Source organism: Hydra vulgaris, chromosome 02 (assembly GCF_038396675.1).
Source record: "Hydra vulgaris chromosome 02, alternate assembly HydraT2T_AEP".
Taxonomy (NCBI): domain Eukaryota; kingdom Metazoa; phylum Cnidaria; class Hydrozoa; order Anthoathecata; family Hydridae; genus Hydra; species Hydra vulgaris.
This window is the reverse complement of record NC_088921.1, coordinates 28,617,765-28,641,471: the sequence shown is the minus strand read 5'-3', so window position 1 is coordinate 28,641,471 and position 23,707 is coordinate 28,617,765. Positions and strand designations below refer to the sequence as shown.

The 23,707-nt window shown below is 27.9% G+C and overlaps 1 protein-coding gene across 4 annotated transcripts in view; it reads left to right on the top strand.

Annotated features, from left to right (window-relative positions):
• Window positions 1-7,596: 7,596 nt before the first annotated feature.
• The window catches only part of LOC100214706 (NFX1-type zinc finger-containing protein 1), a 75,126-nt gene continuing 59,015 nt past the window's right edge, over window positions 7,597-23,707 (top strand). For 2 of the 4 annotated variants that reach the window (XM_065790493.1, XM_065790494.1), the window contains exon 1: window positions 7,602-7,900. In XM_065790493.1, the coding sequence (XP_065646565.1) occupies window positions 7,879-7,900 (22 nt within the window). In that variant the 5' untranslated portion in view covers window positions 7,602-7,878. Of the gene's footprint in view, window positions 7,901-23,346; window positions 23,457-23,707 lie in introns of those variants that run through there. The other 2 variants (XM_065790495.1, XM_065790496.1) reach the window with 2 other exon arrangements.

Sequence of the window (23,707 nt, the reverse complement as noted above, 5' to 3'; positions counted from 1 at the left end):
TTATAGACTGAAATTCTACGTAATTTCTATTTCAACTTCTATAAGTAACAGTGTCATTTCTATAACTTCTAATACTATAAATAATCAATATAGGCAAATTAATTAAAATTTTTGAATTATTAGACTCAAAAATTTTTAAATTATATAACTTCAAGTAGATTACCACGAGATATAGTAATGGCTATTGAGATTGTGAATATAAAAGCATTGTCTGGCCCTCATAGGCTACAATCCATTAGACACCAAACGGTATTAGCCGTTGATGTTGTTAATATAGAAGCGTAGTCTACTTATCAAATCCTTCAATCCGTTAAATCTCAAGGAGGCAGACTGGAAATAGTATCACTTTATTACATTTGTCAGACTTCCTAACAGTGCTTCACTAATGTAATACAGCCCAATTTGAGCAGGTAAAGAATTAACGATTTGATCCCAATCGCGTTTATCGTCTTCCTGATAATAAATATATTAAACGGCAAGGGAAATTGCAATAATAGAAACTGGCGAGTTAAAAAGTTTTTATTGCAATATTTATTTGGCATTTGCAATAAATGATTCACTCTTTGAAACTGGCTTGGTAAAGTTTTCACATTAGTATTAAAGAATTGAAGGACATGATGTATCAAGTACTCATAGTACTGCAGTATTAGCACGTAAAACCAGAGTTTTAATTAATATTGGGTTGCTAATGAAAGGGAATGAAATGCTAAAACAAATACTGGCTGTTATAAAATTTTGTGGAAAAAAATCTTTGCCGTACAGAGGACATTGGAATGAGTGAAATTTAAGTTTAGAAGATAGGAAATATAGAAGACTACGGGCCATGGAAACTCTCTTGAAACTGTTTTATTTCTGTCTCAGTTTGATACATCGTTGGCTGTGCATAAAGATAACGTCGTAAAGGTAAAAAAAAAGATTATTGAAAAATCCTAAGCGCAAGGAAACCTGACAAGTATGTTGTCAAAAACAACAGGAAATACCATTCTTTTTGCAATTTAATCTGTTATGAAAAAAAAGTTGTCAGTAAGGTTGCAGCCAAGAAGCTTTTTTATTAAATGGATAGCACACGAGATACACCTGTTGGTGATAAAGAAAGTTGGTGATAAATTTTTTTGCGCTATGTTGAAGAGAATGTAAAAGAGCATCTTTTTGCGCTTGAATAAGTTCAGAATTCTCCAGGATTTGCACTGTGCAAACTATTGAAATCTGTTCTCGAAAGATATAGTTTGAAAATAGAAAATATTGTAGGAGAATCTTTTGATTTTTGGTAAAAAAACAAGCAGCTCTAGAAAGTATTTTTGGAACTTATGAAAATTCTCAACCTGAATTCCCTTCCCTTTTATGGTAATGCGCTCTTTGATAAATCGTGTAAATTCGACTCTCGTCGAATCAGCTTTCTGCTGCTTCGAAAATTCAGTACTCTACGATCTGTCTCAGAGTACTTGGAGACTAAAAACATTGATTACTTGAGTGCTTGGAAAATGGTACAGACAGCCAAAGAAATTATTGATAATACAAGACCTTCAAATTCATAAACACTTTTTTGAAATTAAAAATGTTTAGCAAAAACACTAGATAAACAGTTTGCTGAAAAAAACTATGAAGGTTATGTTGACAATAAAGGTTACAAAGTTATTTCAGTCTTCTCGATTGATACAGAAATTGAATGCACAAAGAAAGGAGCCTGTAAAAGTTGTTTGCTATGCTGTTTCAAAATTATTCACAGATATTTATTGCAGGCTTCAACATATTCTAAATTCTACCTTACTTACTATTACTTACTGATTTATTCGTTTACGCAAGTAACCTGTGAAAGGTCTTTTTGTAAACTCAAAACTAAAACAACTAGATCAACATTATTTAATGATCATCTTTAAACATTCATACTGATGAGTGTTGAAAAAGATATATTTGCTGATATCACGGTGAAAGACGTTACCCATTCCTTGTAAAATACTCTTCACTAAAATGAATGTCACTAAAATGCTATTGGTGTAACACATCTTACGGTCGTTTGTTTGCAGTTTTATTTACATTTTATTTATTTATTTGAGATGCAGTAACTACAGATTTTTGCATAAATATTTTATAGGCATGGAAATATATAGAGCAAAACCTCACTTTAAAATCATTTTCTGTATATAAATTTAATGTATTAAGAGCCCAAGAGCCCCTCTTTAAATATTTTCCCTATAGATTTTAAGGACCCAGTCCGCTAATGTGTTTGACATATCACACTTTTTGTGCTAAATAATACTTTCTACATAACAAACGGCATTTAGGTATGCTCCCCAGTGTTTACGGAATGTTCTCCTCAAACTAATTTTTTAATCTATTTGTTGCTCGTGTTACATATATAGTTGGAATGATTAATTTTAAAAGACTCAATAACAATAAGTTCTTTTTTAATTCTATGATACATTGGAAAGTGATCACTCCATAAAAGATTTCCGATTACTTATATATGGTAATTGAGTAGTTATAACTGAGTAACATAAAAAGTTGTTTAATAACCTAATAAATAAATTTTAATTTATACTACTTTTCTTTTATAAAGAGCTTTATAAATGTATAAATCCTATATAAATTTTAGCTAAGTTTTCGTTAAATTTCTTAACAACACACAATGCACAGTGGTGGACAAAATGGTGGACAAAATGGGAAAAATTTTAGTTGTCTAATCTTGAAAACTTATTTAATTTTAGTATCTACATATATTAGGAGAAATCTATTGATAATTTATTTATATTAAATACCTTAGTTACCAGGACTCTAAGCATTTGAATATTGAGATAAAATTAAAAAAAATAAAAATTATAAATAAGTAATTAACGGTGACATCAACGTTGTGTTATATTTCAATTACATCTACGTTTTTGAAACAAAAAATTAGTACATGTTATTCTAGAGTATTTAGAGATAAGAAAAACCAATGTGTGAAATAAATTTGTCATAGCATGTTATCTCAGTTATACTTTGAAAATCACAGATTAAAAAAAAAATTTCTTAAGAAACTTATTTTTTGCCGCACAATAACTAATAATTACCACAATTTGCCATGTGTTGTCTTACATTTATTTGAGCTATACGATGCTTCAATCGAGTTTTAATTGATTGCTCGTCCCCTTAAATCCCCGTTCAGATTTTATGTATGTTTTAACTTGGTTGCTATGGTACTAAATTTTGCATAGCAACAACTCATTTTTACATTAACGTTGTTTTAACAGTATTTTACTTGCGCTAAATACACAATATTGGGGGTATGTATTAAAATGAGATTCAGAATTCTTATGAGGTTAACTTTTTTTGGTTACTATGGATACCTTACTTTGCATAACATAGCAACAACATATTTTCGGTAGTTGTTAGTAATTTAATTACTAACGCTGACAGTAATTTAATTACTTTTAATTTTAATTACTAACACTTGTAGTAACTTAATTACTAACAAGTATTAGTAGTCCAGGCGGCATATATATTGTAACATTTTACTTTTAAATACAAAATACTTGTTACAATAATTATTTAGATATGGTTTTGTTAAACTTAGACATTCATAATTTTCTCCAAAAAAACAATCTTAGTATTTCAAAACAAAATATTACTGAAGATATATTAAAATTTATTCAGCCAAAATTTGCTGATTTTAAAGACGTTGATTTTAGACATGCTGTTCAACGATTTGTTTACTTGTATAAAAAAAAGTGGAAATCTGCAAACTATACTGTGAAAAATTTTGAAAAGAAGTTTGTGAACTGGCTTAATGAATATTTAATTGTCAGAAAAAAAGACAATGAACCAACTGCAAGTAGACGTGGTCGAAAACCAGTTGCATTTGATAATAGTTCCAATAAAACTAAAAAACGGCGTGTATCTTGTTTAATTGAATCTCATTCATCCAATGAATTATTTTTTGCTGCTAATAAAAAATTTAGAGATGAATCTGTTGTTATTGCTGCCAAGAATGTTTTAAATATATCAAATACAGATAAAGCAACTAAATATTCAGCAGACGAAGCACTGGCTTTAATAATTGATGCAAGTCTGACAAAAGCTTCCTATCAATTGATTAGAAGCGGAGCCTTGGAGAAAGAATATAACATCTACCCCGCTTACAATGATGTCAGAGATGCAAAATTGAAATGTTATCCTGCAAACATAACAGTGGAGGACTATTCAGTTCCTTTAAAAGATTTAATGACTCATACTTTGCAAAGAATCTGTGCAGTTCAGGAACCTGTGCTAAGGCACTTGATATTGAACGACAAAGCAATAAAAACAATGACACTAACGTGTAAGGCTGGTTTTGATGGTGCTACTGGCCAAAGCATTTATAAACAAGTTTTATCAGAACCCGACATTAACAGAGATTTAAAGCGTGAAGAATCATTATTTATTACTTGTCTTGTCCCATTGGATTTGACTGGATTTAACAACAGCAACGAAAAGGTGCCTATTTGGAGAAATCAAAAGTCGTCCTCCACAGCCTATTGTAGACCCATAAGATTTGCATACAAAATGGAATCCAAGGAATCTGTGATTGAAGAAGATCAGTACATTAAAAGTGAGATAGAAAGCTTGGGTATGATTTTATTAGAGGTTTGCGGATCTTCTATTGAAGTGAATTGTATTATTGAACTTACAATGATTGATGGGAAGGTTCAAACAATATTATCTGAAAAAAATATCTCATACCAATGCTGTTCAGTGTGTGGTGTCTCTCCAAAAAATATGAATAGTCTTGATATCCTTAATATAGATTATACTAACAGAGAGTTCAAATATGGTCTTTTCAGTCTTCATGCATGGATTCAATTTTTTGAGATGTTATTGCACATTGCATATAAAAAAGAAACAAGAAAGTGGCAAGCAAGATCTAAAGAACACAAAGAAAAGGCATCTGTAGCTAAACAAAAGATTCAGACTGATTTTATGAACAAAATGGGACTTGTTGTTGATTTCCCTAAAAGTGGTGGTTCTGGAACAAGTAATGATGGCAATACCTCAAGGCGTGCTTTTGCAGCATATGAACAAACAGCTGAAATTCTGGGTATTGACCAAAACCTTATATTCAGATTCTACATTATCTTGGTAACGCTCTCTTCAGGATATGAAATAGACTGCTTAAAGTTCAAGGATTATTGTTTTGACACTTTTAGACTATATGTGTCCCTTTATCCATGGTATTACATGGCTCAATCAGTTCACAAAGTATTGATACATGGACATGACATAATTAAAAGCCTTACATTACCCATCGGACTTATTTCAGAGGAAGCTCAAGAGGCTAGAAATAAAGACTTTAAATCTTATCGCGAAAATTTCAGCCGAAAAACATCCAGAAAAGCAACAAATACTGATCTTACCAATAGACTCCTAGTTTCCAGTGATCCTGTTATTTCATCATTGCGTAAATCAACATCACACCAAACAAATCATAAAGCATTTCCTTCAGATGTTTTACAATTACTTAAACAATCTTCAAACGATATTATTGTTTTATAATTTTTTGATGTAATTTAAAATTGATAACGTTTTCTTGCACTATTTTTTGCTTTTATTATTCCTAAAACATTATTTACCTAAATACTCAATTTTTATTCAATATAGGTGGGTCAAAAATCCGATAAGATATTCAAATATCAATTTACCACTTTGTAACTAAGGAAAGTATCCGGTAACTAAGCAATATAAGTATCCATAACAACTAAATTTAAAAAATTATCACTTTTGTAAGAAGTGTGATCTCATATTGGTACTCATGCCAAATTTAGTGAATATAGCACTTATAAAATATCTGCAGATAACAAAAGTAGGTTGTTGCTAAGCAAAATAAAGGTATCCATAGCAAAGAAATAAAAAAATATTACCTTCATAAAAAGCGCAGACATCATATTAGTACTCATACTAATTTTAGTAAATATAGCTCTAATATTAAATTAGTTATGAATTTTGTCCAGTAAAAGTGCATTCTGGCCCACTGTGCAATGGTCTGAAAAAACTTGATTTTTAGCCATAATTAAAATTTTGATGGTTTTATACTAAACCGATAATGCTGAATCCAAATCTGAAAACAGTTTTTGATTCAAAAGTTTTGTTGTTCAGTTATTGCATCAGCAGCCTAGTCAAGAATTTCAAAAAAAGTTTTCATTTTTTTGCTTGCGGTTTCATAACATATTGCATTTATTTATTTATTTATATATATATATATATATATATATATATATATATATATATATATATATATATATATATATATATATATATATATATATATATATATATATATATGTGCTATATATTTTAGTTAAAAATTGTAGGTGATGATTTCCGTTTATTTTTCAAAAGTTTTTCATCCATATTATTGAATAATAAATAATAAAAAATCAAAAACGAAAGTTCCTAAAATTAGTCATAAATTGGGTATTTATTTTTTCATGAAAAGCTACTATTCTAATTTTCTACTATTTTAATTTAATAATTAATCTAAAGATATACAAGTCAATACATTAAATTAAAAACAATAATATAAAAAGTATACATACGGAATAAAAAAGATATGATTAAAAATGTGGTTAAAAACAACACAAATATAGTGTCAATACGGTATAATTTGCAATAAATATTAGTTCCTTTATTTTGATTATCTGCTGCTGATTTTTTAGGAATTATTAGGTGATAATATATGTTCAAAATATACTATAAATATAATATTTTAATAGCGGAATTTGCATTTTACATAGATTTTAAATTTACCAAAATATGCATTTTTTTGAAGTATTTTTATCTAGTTAAATATAGGGAATATTTTATGAAAATAAAATAAATATTTAAACTATTTTTAATAATTTCGGTAGCAAGTACGATTGTATAAAGAGAAAAAAATGTTTTTGAACATGTGTTTATATAAATAAAACAAAAATACACAAGTATTTTTGATAACATAAAATAGGCATATTTTGGGAGCTTTAAAGTTGGTTTGAATAATTGTAGCTGCAGCTGATTTTTTTTTAAACAGTATATATATATATATTATATATATATATATATATATATATATATATATATATATATATATATATATATATATATATATATATATATATTAGGATTTAATAAAATCATATCGATTAAGTCCATGTATGCAGACTTTAGTTTAAGGAAAAAGCTGAAATTGAAGAACAAACTTTTATTTTATGCTAATTTCAAACATAAATAACTTATGCAAAAATACAATAAGAAAAATTATCATTATTTCAAATTAAATTCTATAATAAAATATTTTTCAAAAAAAAAAAAAAAATCTATACATATGTGCAAATAGTTACACATTTTTAGATAAATGAAAAAATGTTGTATTTTTGCTCGAAATTATTCATCGATTTTTAATCGCTCTTGGATACGGTTATTGACTTTTCTTTCAAGAAAAAATATGAAACCTATATATTTTTGAAAAGCCTGGATGATGTTTATAAATAATAATAATAATTAAAAATTACGGATTTTTTTTTTCTAAATTTTTGCCAAAAATCAAGTTTTTCAGACCACTGTGCAACAGCGCGTTTTGGTTTCTTTTAAAATCAGCGAATATAGCGCGTCTTATCTACTTCTCGGTTTCCAAATTTACCGCGTTTACATAAAGCGAAATTTTTATCATATTTATAGCCAAAATTCTGAGAATTTCTCAAGAGTTCTCTATAACAAATTAGAGAAGCAAACGTCCTCCGTCATCATTAATTCAATGTTGCCGCTTGAGAAATAAACTCAAAATTAAGTGTTTAATTTTAATTATTGATAAACCCTATAGTATCAAATCTTTTGCAAACCATAGTCTTTAAAGCTGTTACTTTGATTGTAGTTGTTTTTGAAGTGAATGTCATGGACAATAAAAAAGTTGCAAGTAAGAGTTAGAAAGTTATAGTGTTATATAATTAAAATCAGTTTGCTGTATATCTCAAACACTGTTTGAAACTTTGAAACAGTACTAAATTATTTCTCTGTCTCTTTTTAAATTTGAAAAATATTTCAAATTATAAGAACAAATGTTAATCCATTTCTTTAATTTCGTTAATCCAGTGTTTTTATTCTTTCATTTTTTTTTAAATTACATCATTTTTCTTTATTTTTCAAATTTCTACATTTTAATTTCTACTTATGTTTATTTCTACTTATGTTTATTTATCAGTTAGTTAATAAGTTTCTAAATAGTTAAATTATTTCCACCTAATATTCAAAATTGAGTAAAAAAATTGAAACAATTAAAAGTGTATATATACTTTTCACACACACACACAGACACACACACAGACACACACACAGACACACACACAGACACACACACAGACACACACACAGACACACACACAGACACACACACAGACACACACACAGACACACACACACATATATATATAATACATATATATATATATATATATATATATATATATATATATATATATATATATATATATATATATATATATATGTATATTATATATATATATTATACATATATTATATATATATATATATATATATATATATATATATATATATATATATATATATATATATATATATATATTATACATATATATATATATATATATATATATATATATATATATATATATATATATATATATATATATATATATATATATATATATATAACTTTGTTTCTCACTTGTCTTATATTTATTATTTAATACTGATATTACTTAAATTATGTTTTACTTTGCTTATTGTTCATGTTTAAGCTTTTCATGATTTTATAGTTATAGTTATAAGTTGGTAAAAAGCTTAAACCACAAACAAAGGTTACCACAGTCCTGGAATAAATTAGAATATATTTTTAATACTAAGGTGACTAACGTCCTTCCTTTTACGTAGAAGAGCGCCGTAAAAATCCAAGTTTTAATTACCTTTGGCGCTGCGCTCTCTTACATAAAAAGGAGGACGTTGGTCAGCTTATTAATACTATATAAAAAATTTTTAATGATAATTTTAATTTTATTTTTAAAAACAAGAGAAAATTTTCTATGATTTATTATTTATTAAAAAAAACTTTTATTTTTGTTATATTGTTGTATTTACTAATTTTTTAAATACTTTAATCTTTATAAGTAAACTTTATCATCTCTAGTAGTCTATTTTATAAAAATCAACTTCTAGAGATGTTAAAGTTAAATATAAAAATAGTTGTTTGGTTTGTTCGAAACATAAATTTGATAGACATTTAAGTGTTTCTTTTATGAAGTATACAGATATTTTTTTGCTGTTCACCTTGCATGAAAATTCATTGACAAGTTGTTACTGAAATAGCCATCATTGGGGGATTCAGTATTTACATTGACTGATATTTGTATTTTCCAGGTTCTATCTTAATATGTCAGACTTTTAATATAAAAAAACAAAAATCATTAATCTTTGTTTTTTTTAACCATTTTATAGATTAAAAATTTCAGCATTACAATGTTTTACCTGTGTACTATTTATAACATTTTTTTTAATTCATAATATAACTGTAATTCTTATACCAAAATAAACTTTTGGTCATGTATATTGGTTAATTTTGTTAATTTATTTATTTACTTGTAATTTAGAAATACTTTTATGTTGTTTTATTTTATTCAAAAGATACGATTTAAAAAAAATATAAAAAGTTTTTATGTTAATTAAAAATTTTATTTAATTGATTTTTACTTTTCTGTAAAAGTAGATTTAAAGATTTCAAAAATGTATTAGTTGATTTTGGTCAATTTAGTTAACAGTCAATTATTTCAATGTTTTAACAACACTAATATTAACATAATATTTTGTTATAAACAAGGAAAAAAAAAATTAAGTTTCCATAATGTTAATTGTTAGGATTTAAATGTCCTAGAAAAATTGACAAAAAATGTGATCACTGATTTCTTACAAAATTAATGCAACAATTCATTTGCTGCCTGCTGAAAAGTTTATGCTGAATTATGATGAAGTCATTGTATGTATTACTACTGATGGAGTTTCCGTAATGCAGAAAGTGGGTCATTTAAGTAATTATGATCAACAGTTGTGCATTGTGCATAGCATTCAACTTGGTGTTCAAGACGTTTTGTACAAAAAACTCTCAATTTCTGCACACAAAAAAATTGAAAGTAATCTGCAATCACAAAAAAAAGCAGTTTTCAATTTATAAAATCTATATAATAACCTTAGCAATTCTGTTGACAATGCTGTAAAATTTGTCATTGAAAGAAAAGCTTGACTTTGCATATTTGAAAAATAAGAAATGTAACAACAAGGGATGAATGAATGTTTCAAATAATTTATTAACAATTATGTGTAATGATATGGCAGTTTTTAAACATAAAAGGAAATTGTGGCTTATATTTGAAAAATTCGTAGGATGATACTCTGAACACCCTATGTTTCTTAAGGGCTCATGCAGACCGTTTTCTAAAAATTTTGTAAAATAATTTGAACTTTATATGGGGCAATCGGACTGAGTGCATAAAATATTTTTTAAATGAATTTTTCTGGCCCAGACTTTGATAATTTGACTGAATTCAATGCTGTTTTAACTACTATTAAGTTGCCATTTGTTGGAAACAGACCTCAATTTTATTTAGCTTTAATTTTACAAAATGTTTGAGCATGTATTAGTGGAAGGCCTTTACCATCATCATTAGCTTTGTTTATGTCATCTCCAGTATTTCTATCCTGGTCACTTTCACTACTTTTGTTGTAAATGGTTAAATGTTTAGAATATTGACTAACTAAAGTCATTAATGTAAATGTTAAGTAAATGTTTAATAAATGTTTAAAATAACCATAGTCATAGTATTTAAGTAGTCTGAAAATGCGGGCCGTTTTCTATAGATTTTGTAAAATAACTTGAACAGGGTGACCGGACTGAGAGTGCATAAAATTTTTTAAATAAACTTTTCTAGTGCAGACTTTGATAGTTTGAATGAATTTAATGCAAAAATTCACTCAAATTAATGAAACAGACTTCAATTTTAGTTCAAATATTAGGTTACCTAATTTAATTTATCCTAACCAAAGTGAAGAAAGTATATTTATATGTTTGTAAAGGAGCGATGTATGTTTCAATAGGCCTTGTATATTTCAATGCCAAACATAAGGACAAGATTAATGATAAATAGTTTAGTAAAGAATAGAAGAAAACAAATGTTATACTTCATTCTATTAGGTTTTAAGATTATTTAGTTCAGGTTGCAGAAAAGTTAGATACAGATAAATGGTACGCTGTTATAATCTGAATTTAAAAGTTTAAAATGAAGTATGAATATTTCAAGTATTTAAAGAAGTCATTATTACAACTTAATCTCTAGTAAAAATGCAACTAATTTATTTGATAGAAATGCTGGCATTTTTTACAGCAGATTCTATATTTTCTAGATTAAAATATTTTCTGAAACAACAAATTATATTGAAACCAAAAATGTACTTTTCTTTAAAGTTTTAAAGTTGCAAATCTTGTCTTTGTTTATCTGACTGGTACCCCTAAATTACTGGCACCTGACTGGTAACATGTCTAAATTTATCATGAGCAGTGGTTATCATATTTGCTTGTCGCTAAATGTGCATGACTGCTAAACCTGTATATACAAGTTTTTTGATTTTATTTTGGAAAAGATAAGCTTAGTAAAATGATAATTCAGGTAATAATTAAAGTATAATTTTCTACCTTAAAAGGTAGAAAATTAAACCTTACTAATGGTATATCACATATCCTACCCTAAGGTAGTAATAAATTTTTAATGTTTTTTTATAGAGTGCAATCTAGGAAAAAGCTTTTCAACCATTTAAAAATATAATAATGTACCTGAATTTTATTTTTTCCAGCAAGGATACCAATATAAGTAAAGAGTGGTATATGAATTATTAACTAATCAAGCTAAGTAAACTTTATATAAAATATAGAGTTTATTAAGCTCTATTAGCTAACATTTCAAATATATAAACTCTAAATTTTTAAAATACTTAAATGTACTCTAAATATATAATGCTAAGCATTTATACCCATAGATATCCATATAGTTATAAAGTTGATAAAATTTATGCATCTGTAACATATTTTTATAAAGCATATACAAACCATTACAAACTCTGTCACGTAACTACATTTATTAACTGTTGATACTATATTTAATGCTAAATTCATTATTTTTTATTCAGAATACAGAATGTAGGTGATCCATAAAAAAACTTCTTAAAACTGAATAACCAAAACTAACACAATTTGCTCCTGGCAGCAATTTGCTCCTGGCACAATTTGCTCCTGGCACAATTTGCTCTTGGCAAAATATTATGTTTACAATTTAATGCACTCTAAAGTAGGCTGAGCACCAGCATAGAGAGGAACTTAATTGTTTTTAGAAAATTGTCCACGTTTCCAGGCTAGTTAAATGCTATGACTATGAAATAGCGTGTTAAAATATTTATACATTACAAACTTAATAATATATATGTTTATTAAACATTGATTAAATGTTTAAAAAATTTACGTCAAAAAAAAGGCCCATAGCTAGAAATGCTTTAAAACTTTCTTTTGACAATTAAAAGTTTTTTTTGCTACATTTTTTTTTACTATAAATATATGCTGCAGCCGTTTTTTAAAACGCCTTAATATGCTTGTTAGGTATTTCAAGAAAAACGCAATTAAAAAAAATTATTAGGAGAAGCTCTTTGTAAAACGTTTTTTGAACTAATAACTTTTATGAACTTTTTCAGAACTCTTTGAAAATATGTATTCAATAACATTTGTAGACATCTAAACTAGCTTATTTTGTAAAAAAGTCAAAATTGATTTTTTTTACTTTAAGGCGTTTGGAAAAACGGCTGCAGTATGGATGGTACAAGGAATATGATGAAATGAGATATTTGACACAAAATTTAAAAGCTCTCAACAAAAGCTACTAAACCAAAAAAGTTAAAAGTAATTGCAGTTCAGTACACTTCAAAATTTTAAGTATAGTATATTGGTGTTTGCAAAGAAGCACTATATAAATCATTTTTTAATATAAAATATTTTTTTTAAAAAATTTGTTGTGCTTAACCATCCTTTATAAATAATATATATATAAACAAATATGTTATTTGTTTATATATATTGTTTATAAAATGTAAAACTGCGCCATGGCTGCTCAAATCTGCTTCTTAGACCATTAAAAATGATAGTAAGGCTTTTTCTTAAATTATTGAAGCCACAATGTCTTTGCGTATGTGATGTCACTTTGTAGCAAAAAACTAGAAAAACAAACTAAGAATAAGATTTTATTTAAATTTTAAAAAAAAACTCTTTCTATTAAAGATATATAGAATATATTTTTATGGGATATATTCTAATAAAGACAAAAACTATTTATTTATTACTATTGTATTAAATACAACCTCTCATCCTTGAAATGATATATCTGTACCATTTCTATATACTTTTATGCGATAGTATGCAACATAATTAAAATTAATCAAAAAATGTAAGATAAATGGAAAGGGAAAATTGACGCATAAAAGTTTATTTTGCCACAAATTGCCGTCAATACACAAAATTTGCTTAACCTTTAGATTAGCATTTAATAGTTGAGGCTATTATTCTTTAGTTTTTCATTATGATCATAAGAATGAACTTTTTTTTTATGGCTATGCTTTAGTGGTCTAAAATCTTCTTAGTTCTAAAATCTTCTTAGGTCTAAAATCTTCTTAGTAGTATAGAGTTACGTATGTGTAAACGTCCTTAGCATATTTTGAGTTTGGAGGCATTATATAGAGATAATTGTGTATAATATATCTGTAAAATGAGAAAACTTTAAAATTTTATTTTAAATTTTAGAAATTTTTTTTGCTATATTATTATTTTTTTGCTACAAATATATAAGCAAGATTGAAAAAATTTCAAAATTTATTACGCTGAGGGGAGGTCTTAAACCCCCCAAAACAGAACTAATTACAGCGCACTTAATCACTGAACTATTAATGAAACACATTTAGCAGAAAAACAAACCAAATTATAAGTCTCTTATAAGCTCTACATATGCGGAAAAGGTGCACAAGTTAAGTTTTTTGCTTGTGAATGTTTTTTTCAAAATAAGTTATTTTATTAAAAAATATTGAAGTAAATAAGGGATAGGTATATAAATAATCGGTGTGGAATAGATATGTATAGAAATGGTAGGTTTGGTAAAGACCCGTATTTTACGGATCTGGAAAGCTAGGATATATGAGGAGAAAGTACAGAAAAATTTGGTTTGGAATAGACTTACAAAGACCCGTATTTTTATGGGTTCGATCTCAGCTAGTATAGATTAATGATTAGCTAAAAAAAAGTTCTGTGGCAGAAGTGAGATTTTTTTCTATTTATTTAACCATAAAATATATGAAAATTTACAATAACATTTTATAAACTCACATAAATAAGGTTAGATGTCACTCATATAGTTAAAAACTAGTCAATGGAGTGACACCTGAAAAAAAACAAAAAAAAAAACAAACAAATAAAACACAGAAAGAATTATAAATAAGAAAAAAAACTTAAAAAGAAAAAAAACAACAACTTTTTTTTCAAGCTCAAATGCCTCCTCCAAGCAATCAGAGAGTGTTGGTTTTTTATTAAGACAATAATAAATGGTAAAATCATCAACAAATAATGCCACTTTAGATATGAAAACTTCTGGGAGATCGTTAATGTAAATTTAAAATCTATAGGGCCAAGGATAGAACCTTGAGTAGCCCCAGAAATTAATGGAAATGGAGAAGAGTGCTGTCGATAAAGGACAACTTTTATACTATGATTGGTAACAAAGAATTCAATAATCCTAAAGATGTTACCTGATACACTGTAAGAAGGGAGTGTATGAAGAAGACCAGCATGCAAAACTTTATCAAAGGTTTTTGAAATGTCAAAAGCAATAGCCTTCATCTCACCATATCAATCTAATGCACCATAAAACCTATTTGTAATTATTGTTAACAAAATCAGCAGTAGAACAAGAAGACCAAAATCCATATTGATGATCAGAAAGTAAGTTATTAGATTCAAAATGAGAGTTATTAGGTTCAAGATGAGAGAATGTTTGTTAATTATAAGCTGACCAACGTCCTCCGTTTTATGTAAGAGAGTGCAGCGCCAAAGCTAATTAAAACTAAGATTTTTACGGCGCTCTTCTAAGGAAAAAGGAGGACGTTGGTCACATTAATTAAAGACTCAAAAGCCTTGCTTATGATAGAAAGAAGACTAATCAGGTTTGGCAAACAAACCCAACCCAAAAAAATCACCATAAAAAAAAGTCCAAAAAGAACTAGAGATGTTTGTTTTGTTTTTTATATGTCTTTTTTTACAACAAATATATATTTTTTTAGCTTTTATAAATCCTACAATATTAATAATATAGGATTTATTATTCGTTTTTTATGAAATATATATGTATATTAAATTTTCTAGTTTAAACTCCTTCAAGAATAATCCATAATCTGATTATTCATATGTATAGCTGGTTGGGTTATAATTAGTTTAATGTTGTAGGGGAAATTAGTTTAATGTTTACAGAGAAAATAAAAATCAATAAAGATTACAAACTTAATTAAATTTAAAAAGGTTTACAAAATATCGGTTATTGTTGTTTACCAAACAAATTCTTCACCTCTCAAGTGTCTGTATATCCAAACAAGCTTTTATCTTTATGAGCTCTATCGTTTCCTAACCTAATCCTTAGTTTGCTCTGCCCAATATCAAAAGCAGAAAACACTCTTTTTATGGAGCCAGTGGTTGCAGGATAATTATGAGGAGATTGTAAAAATTTTGCATTCCCTTCTGGTAGTGGTAAAGATTTTTGATGCAGCCTTTGCTTCATATCTATTACTTCATATCTTATATCTATATACCCCACCATCTTTCACTTGAAATTGTAGAAATAAAGTTATTGTTAAACATGTGCTGTGGAAAAGTAGTTCTGACTATTAGCCTGAAATCATAGTACCCAGCCAAGTATTCATTATACCTATCACTTAGCCAAATTTCTGCAGTAGCTTCTTGTTCGATGCTTAGAGATTTTCCTAAAATTAAAAAAAATCGTATTCCTGTTTTATATTTCATAAATGAGAAATGTAAATCCCAAATGGATATTATTTGTTAGCCATATATCGTGTCAGTAGTCTAGAATCGAATAATGCATTAAGTAAGTTATGTAAGTTATATAAGTTAAAATAATGCAATTTTTGCTCTGTTCTTTCAATTTTTGTGTTAGATTTGAATATCTTAGGTTGCCACACCTTTTGATATTGGGCAGAGGTTGCCACACCTTAGGTTGCCACACCTTGATATTTAATATCAAAAATAAAAGGATTCTATTTTCTTCATCAAATTTGAACTTAATTTTCAATATAATTTTGCTTCAGGTCTTTATCCTTCAGGAGAGACAACCAAATTTCTTATGCATGTGACAATAATGTTGAACCACTTTGTAGCTATAAATAAAAATATTTTTAAAAATATTTATGCCATGTTTTAACAGTTTATTGAAGCCATAGTTTACAATATTTTAATGACTAACAATTTTACTTATATACTTTATCTAAAGCTTGCATCTCTTCAGTTGATTTTGAAGATTTTTAGCTTCTTGGAAAATTGCAGCATTATCTATAATTTTCTTAATGTTATGTTTAATATCACTTTCATGCTTTTCTATAATATCACAGTAGTGGTTATAATTTTTTAGTCTTTAAAAAGTCTACTTGAGTGTATCATTAGGAAGTTGCGGCGTAACACCATTCCTATCTACTAAAAGCCATCCCTGAAATTAAGAACTAGTTTAATTTGTTAATATATTTAACATAAGTTCAATGAATAGAAGGGTAATTAAAACTGTAAAATTGATATAATATATTATAAACAATATTTAATCACATGTGATTGGTGATGATTTCAAAAGTATTTGTTAACTACAATTAAATGTGCTAGAAATTTGGTATCACATGCCTCTCAACTAAATTTAAGTAATGAGCTGAGCATTCTTAGGTAAGTAACAGCGGATATTCCTTTTCAAGAACTTTCATATTCTTTATTTTATTCTTATTATCTGTACAAATAGCAACCTGTTAAACTAGTGTAGGGGAGACCGGGGCTAGTTGGCAGCAGGGGTAAGTTGACGAATTGCGTTTATCTGCAAAGCCTTTTATCAGAAAGTGCCAATAATCTCAGGAAACCTTCCTAGTTGACCATTTCATCTTTCACTGTAGTATTGTAAGGATTTGCGCATGTGCATAAAAGGTATTGTGATTTATGTGTTTTTTCCACATTTTTGTAACTTTTACAACTTCTTTATTTTTTTGATTTTTAAAAGCAATTGTATCAAGTGCATGTAAACTTGATTAAAGTTATATCTTGCATGGTTTAGTGAAATATGTCCAACCATCCATTTTTTACTATTTACCTTTTTCATTGATCGGTAGGGGAGTTTGTGACCAAATAGCTGTCGGGGTTAGTTGGCAAAATATTGGCTGGGCAAGTTGGCTGTATATTTCAACTAAATCCGATTGCAATCAGAGGTAAATTTTAAGAGTTTTCCATTTTTTAATTTTTTGAAATAATATATTAAAATTGATTAGATAGATAGATCGCATAGTTCACATGCGAAACTATAAACAAAAAATAGTGAGGGCTATAACTCCTCAAAACATTATAAAAAATGCTGTTGATGCTGTTTTATTTGAAGGAAAATCTATATGAAAAACAGCCAAAGACTTTAATATCTCTGAAAAAAGTTTGTCCTGATACTGCAAAAAGCAACAACACCATGATCAGCAAATATCAGGTTACATAAAATCTAGACAGGTCAGTCTATATATATATATATATATATATATATATATATATATATATATATATATATATATATATATATATATATATATATATATATATATATATATATACATACATACATATATATATATATATATATATATATATATATATATATATATATATATATATATATATATATATATATATATATATATATATATTAGGGCTTGCATGCAATTAAAATTTTTAATCGCAATTAATCGCATGATTAAATTTTTTGATCATAATTAATCGCGCGATTAATCGAACACTATAATTTAAATAAATAAAAGAAACAAACAGGAAAAGTTTTAAAAATCATTTGATCTATTTACATGCAAATGATAAAATATCATAAAAAGTTCTAATTTTAGTTTATACTGTTTCTAATACAACAAATAAAAATAAAATATTTGAAAAACTTGAAAGCCAGTCTTTTAAACATAATAACATGTTCAATGAATCTGGCAGCAGAGATGATCTGTGCTTGTCTGCAATGAATCCAGCGGTTGAAAACAGTCTTTCGCATGGAACTTTAGTTGCTGGAACTGACAAATATTTCTTCGCAATTATTGCTAATCGAGGATATGAACCTTGATGTAGCTTCCACCACTGAAGAGGATCTGAATCCATTTTGGCACAGGGTTCTTTTCGATATCGACTCACTTCATCTTCACTTGGGGAATCAACTTCATCCAGATCTGGTAGATTGAGTGCCATTTTAAGATTTTTTGCTGATGCCTGTTGCAAAATAATTATTCAAATATTACCATAAATAAAGCATATAGATATTATTTAACTATTTCAATTAATATTATAGCACTCATAGAATTTATCTATAAAAAAAGGTTATTTTAATAAATGCAATTTTGAATCCATTATTATGCCATTAGATTTATTCAATAAAAAAACAACATCAAATTTATTACTACAAAATGCTCGCCTCTTTTGGTTCTTGTTCTATTGATACTGGTCTGAGGTCTGGAACAGATTCAAGAAACTTCGATAATCTCTGCCAGACATTTGATCTTTCATTTGAAGCTATAAACGATAAATTTTTATATCTTGAATCTAATGCTGGCGAGATTTGCAACTGACTATCATTCGAAAAATCATTAAATCTGCGCTCCATTTCATTTACAAATTTTTCTTTAAATAGCGCGATGTAATAAGGATCATCATCTTGAATAACCATTTCACGTGATAAGTGGCATATAATTGGTAAAACCACTGAACAAGATACGTATTTATAACCACCTAACTACTCTGAAGCCACTTTGCATGGTTGCAAAACATCAGCAATTTTTTCCATTTTTTCCCACTCTCTTTCTGTCAAAGTCTGTAAGTGATGGTTTTGCTCATCAAGTGTTACTGTGATGGCTTTTTTATGTTTCAACATACGTCTCAGCATATCATACATGCTATTCCACCTTGTAACAACATGCTGAATTAGATTTTCTTGTGGCAGGTTGAGGTAAATCTGATTTTCATGTAATTCCATATTATTTGCTAGACTATGTTTAAAATGTCCAACAATTCTGTGACATTTAGCTAGTGTTATGTTAAATGCAGTCTCCTCAATGGCAGATTTTATAATTAGCTGAACGGTATGTGCGAAACATGGAAGATGTTTGAAGGGAAAACTTGATACAGCCTTTACAATGTTTCTACCATTATCAGTACCAATAGAAAATATTTTTTCAAATAATCCCCATTCATCTGCAATATTTCTGATGTGGGTTGAAACATTGTCACTGGTGTGTCGGTCCAATGTTTGATGAACACCTAAGACAAATGAGTTCAACATCCAGTTGTTATTTATTAAATGACATGTTAAACCAAGATAACTGACATTATCCATTGAAGACCAATGATCACAGGTAATTGCTATACTAGTAGCCATGTTTATGAGGTCTATTTTTTTCTTCTCATCTTCATAGAGTGTTTGCATTTTTATTTTAATTGTGTTTTGACAGGGAAGATTGTAACTGTAGTCGGATGTTGCTGTTCGAATGACATTCGTCAAACCTGGATCTGTAACAATGTTGAGTGGTCGACAGCTACTGGCAACCCAGCAAACAATGGCTTCCGTAATTTCCTTTGATTTATCTGCAGAAATTTGTTTATTTACGCCCTTTTGTGATTTAATACTGTTCTCAATTGTAAGTTGTTTTGACAAACTTGCGATATTGCTTTGATTTTTACAAGTAGTTGCGAAGAACACGTGTTTACTGTTCAAATGATACTGAAGCGTTGTAAGACTTTAATGATATGCGAATTCTTTGGAACAATATTTACAGAGAAACCAATTTTTTTGACTCGTCTTTAAAAATAAAGGCTCCATTGAGAATAGATTGATTGCTGTTTGAACCCATAATTTAAATTATTAACAAATAAAGTTCATCAGGATAAGATATTAAAAATTTGGAAATTTAATAAATTTATTGACAAAACAACAACGCGATCAAAACAATTTCAAAAACAAAAAGTATAAGGTAAGAGAGACAATTGAGACAAATAAAACAAAATGGCGCCATCACAGGAGTAAACATTGATTAGAAATAAAAAAATGGTATAGAAATTTCTTTATTGCTTAAAAATTATTTTTTGATGCTAACCAAAATTAGCATTGCCAAAAAAATTTATGAGTTAGAAAATTTGATCTGCGTTAATTTTTTTAACTTGCGTTAAATTTTTAAATTGTTGACTTTGCAAGCCCTAATATATATATATATATATATATATATATATATATATATATATATATATATATTATATATAAAAATTATGTTAGTATTTTTATTTACAAATAGAGTGCTCAATGGTCTTGAAGAACATATCAGTTATATTTTATAACTGTGTGTTAGTGTGTGTTAACCTATGTGTGTGTTAAAGAACATAGCAGTTATATTTTATAACTGTGTTTTGTGTGTGTGTGTATGTGTGTGCATATATATAGTGTTATTTATTTTAATATTGGTGTTGTTCATTTAGGTCTTTACTGATTTACAAGAAGATTTGTTGGAACAATATGTGACTAAAGCTTCTGATATTTATTATGGACTTTCTCTTAAGGAAGTGAGGAAACTAGCATATCAGTATGGCAAAGCAAATAGCATAAAAATGCCTCAAAATTGGAGTGCAAATGAAGCAGCTGGAGAGGACTGGTTCAGTGCTTACCTCAAAAGATACAAAAAATTGTCAGTAAGAAAACCTGAGGCAACAAGTCAAGCACATCTTTCCAGTTTTAATCCAACAAATGTTCTAAAGTTTTACAACAATTTACAAATTGTTCTTAATCGTTTAAAGTTAGAAAGTGGAGGTATTTAGAATATGGATGAAACTAGTATTACCACAGTTCTAATTCTAAATCTTATTGTAGCAAAAAAATGTTTTAAACAAATTAGACAGATTACTTCCGCTGAGAGAGACAATTTAGTAAAATTTGTGGCAGTTGCTGTTTCTGCAAGTGGAAATTCAATTCCTCCATTTTTCATATTTTTTCGTGTGAAATTTAAAAGCTATTTTTTAAATGGTGCTCCTAATGGAAGTGCAGGCCCTGCAAACCCATCTGGTTGGATGACCAAAGTTCAATTTTTGCAGTTTTCCCATCATTTTGTCAAATATGCCAGAAGTATGAAAGAACGACCTGTTTTGTTGCTATTAGACAATTATGACTCATCTTTCAGTAGAGGTTTAAGATTACTTTAAAGAAAATGGGGTATCGGTTTGTTTATTTCCTCCTCATAGCAGCCACAAACTTCAACCTCGAGATCGAAGTGTATTTGGACCTTTTAAAAAATACATTAGCACAGCTTGCAATGCATGGATGACAATGCACTCTGGTTCCACAATGTCTATTTAGATTATACCAGGTATTGTGGGTAACTCTTTTCCATTAGCATGTACTTCTAATAATATCAAGGCTGGTTTTGCAAAAACAGGAATTTTCCCACTAAGTTAACATTTTTAGTGAACACGATTTTTATGCCAGCCTATACCACAGATAGACCATCTCCAAAACAAGACTGTGCTGTGGAAAGTACAGCGCTAAATATAAGTAATGTAACTGATGTTGACTTTACAATATCAGAGAATGACATGTTAGAAGCTGGTTGCTTAAAAGATACAGAACCACATCATGATATTCAAAGAATAATGATGTACAATGCATCAACAGAGTCAATTGTAGTTCTATCGCCTGAAGATTTGAGACCATTTAAAAAAGCAAAACCAAGAAAAAGAGTTATGGTTAACAAAAGAAATAGAACCACATCAATTCTTACAGATTCACCAAATGTTAATGTTTTAAAAATAAAAATAGAATCAGCTAAAAAGAAAAAAGTTAGCAATTGAAGAGAGAAAACAAACAAAAAAGTTAAATAAAGATAATGATAAGATGAGTAAAAGATCAACTACATGAAGTATACACTTAATGGAAAAAAAGTTTGAATTGTCCAAATAGCTCTGTAGAAAAGGAGTGTTTTTGTTTGATTTGTGCTGGAATGTTCTAAAAGTAAACCAGAAGAAGTCTGGGTTCAATGCACCCAATGTCACCCATGGGCTCACGAGTCATGCATAATCAGAAACTCTTTGTTTTTCATTTGCAATAATTGCTGCTAGCCAATTTGAAACTCAATTAGTTGAAAATATTCATATTATAAAACGATATATGTTTTAATTCTTATTGTATTACCATAAATTGGGAACACTGTTTTGATTTCACTTTTTTTCACTTTTTAATTATAATTACTCTTGCTTATGATTACTTTAAAAAAAAAGGGGTGGGGGGTTAAAATATTATCAACATACATATAAATAGGACCTTAAACTTTAATTTTTATTATTGTGAGTCAACTTACCCCTTGAGCATAAGCAACTTACCCCATGGTGGGGTAAGTTAACTCAATTTTTTTTTCTGAGGGCCCAGGAAGGCCCCAAGAATTTTTAATTTTTGTAAATAAATGCAACCTTTAAAAGTTACCCAAATTCATACTCTTTGGGACTACACTTAAATATTTTTAAAAAAAATGTAAAAGAGTAAAAACAGAGTCAACTTGCCCCGGTCTCCCCTACAATCTTTTAAAACTCAGAAGTATGGTAAACATTCTTATGAGTAGTATGGTAAACAGTCTCCCCTACCATCTTTTAAAAATCAGAAGTATGGTAAACATTCTGTTGTCTATCAGTGCATTTGTGAATGGAACAAGAGTCTTGTATGCATAGTGAATGAGTTCAAGAAACTACAAATTCCTTTATTGTCTTTTCTTAGTCTTGAACAAAATCAATTTAAAAAAGTTCTGAGAACAATTTTGTTCTAACTTATTGACATGATTTTCACTTAATATTTAAAATATACTCTTTTTTTTATTTTATTATGATTACAACAACTATTATCATTTACTTCTTGTTTGTTTATTTTTTATTATTATCATCAATTTATGATTTAAAAATTTTTTTTTTTTCAATTCACCTCCCTGAGGCCCAGAAGGCCACTACAGACGAGGAGGCTACTTAATTGTGGTTATAACCCTCTCTCAACTCTATAACTCCGAAACACAAATCTTGACGAACAAGGCCGCTGTGCAGCAAAACAAGTTGAGTGCGTTATTTTTATTATTATTATATTTATTATTATTATTATATTATTGTGTGATTTAAAAAGGAGAATAAATATCTTGTTGTAGTTGTTGTTTCTTATTGTTAGAAGTAAAGAAATATTCTTATATTTCAGTTAACTTGAGTTAAAGTAAATACTGTGATACAGTATCATTATATTTAAATCTTGCTCATAAACCTTCTTGATGTATTTTATTGCTTGAATGGCTAATTGAGCACAATATTTCAAAGTTT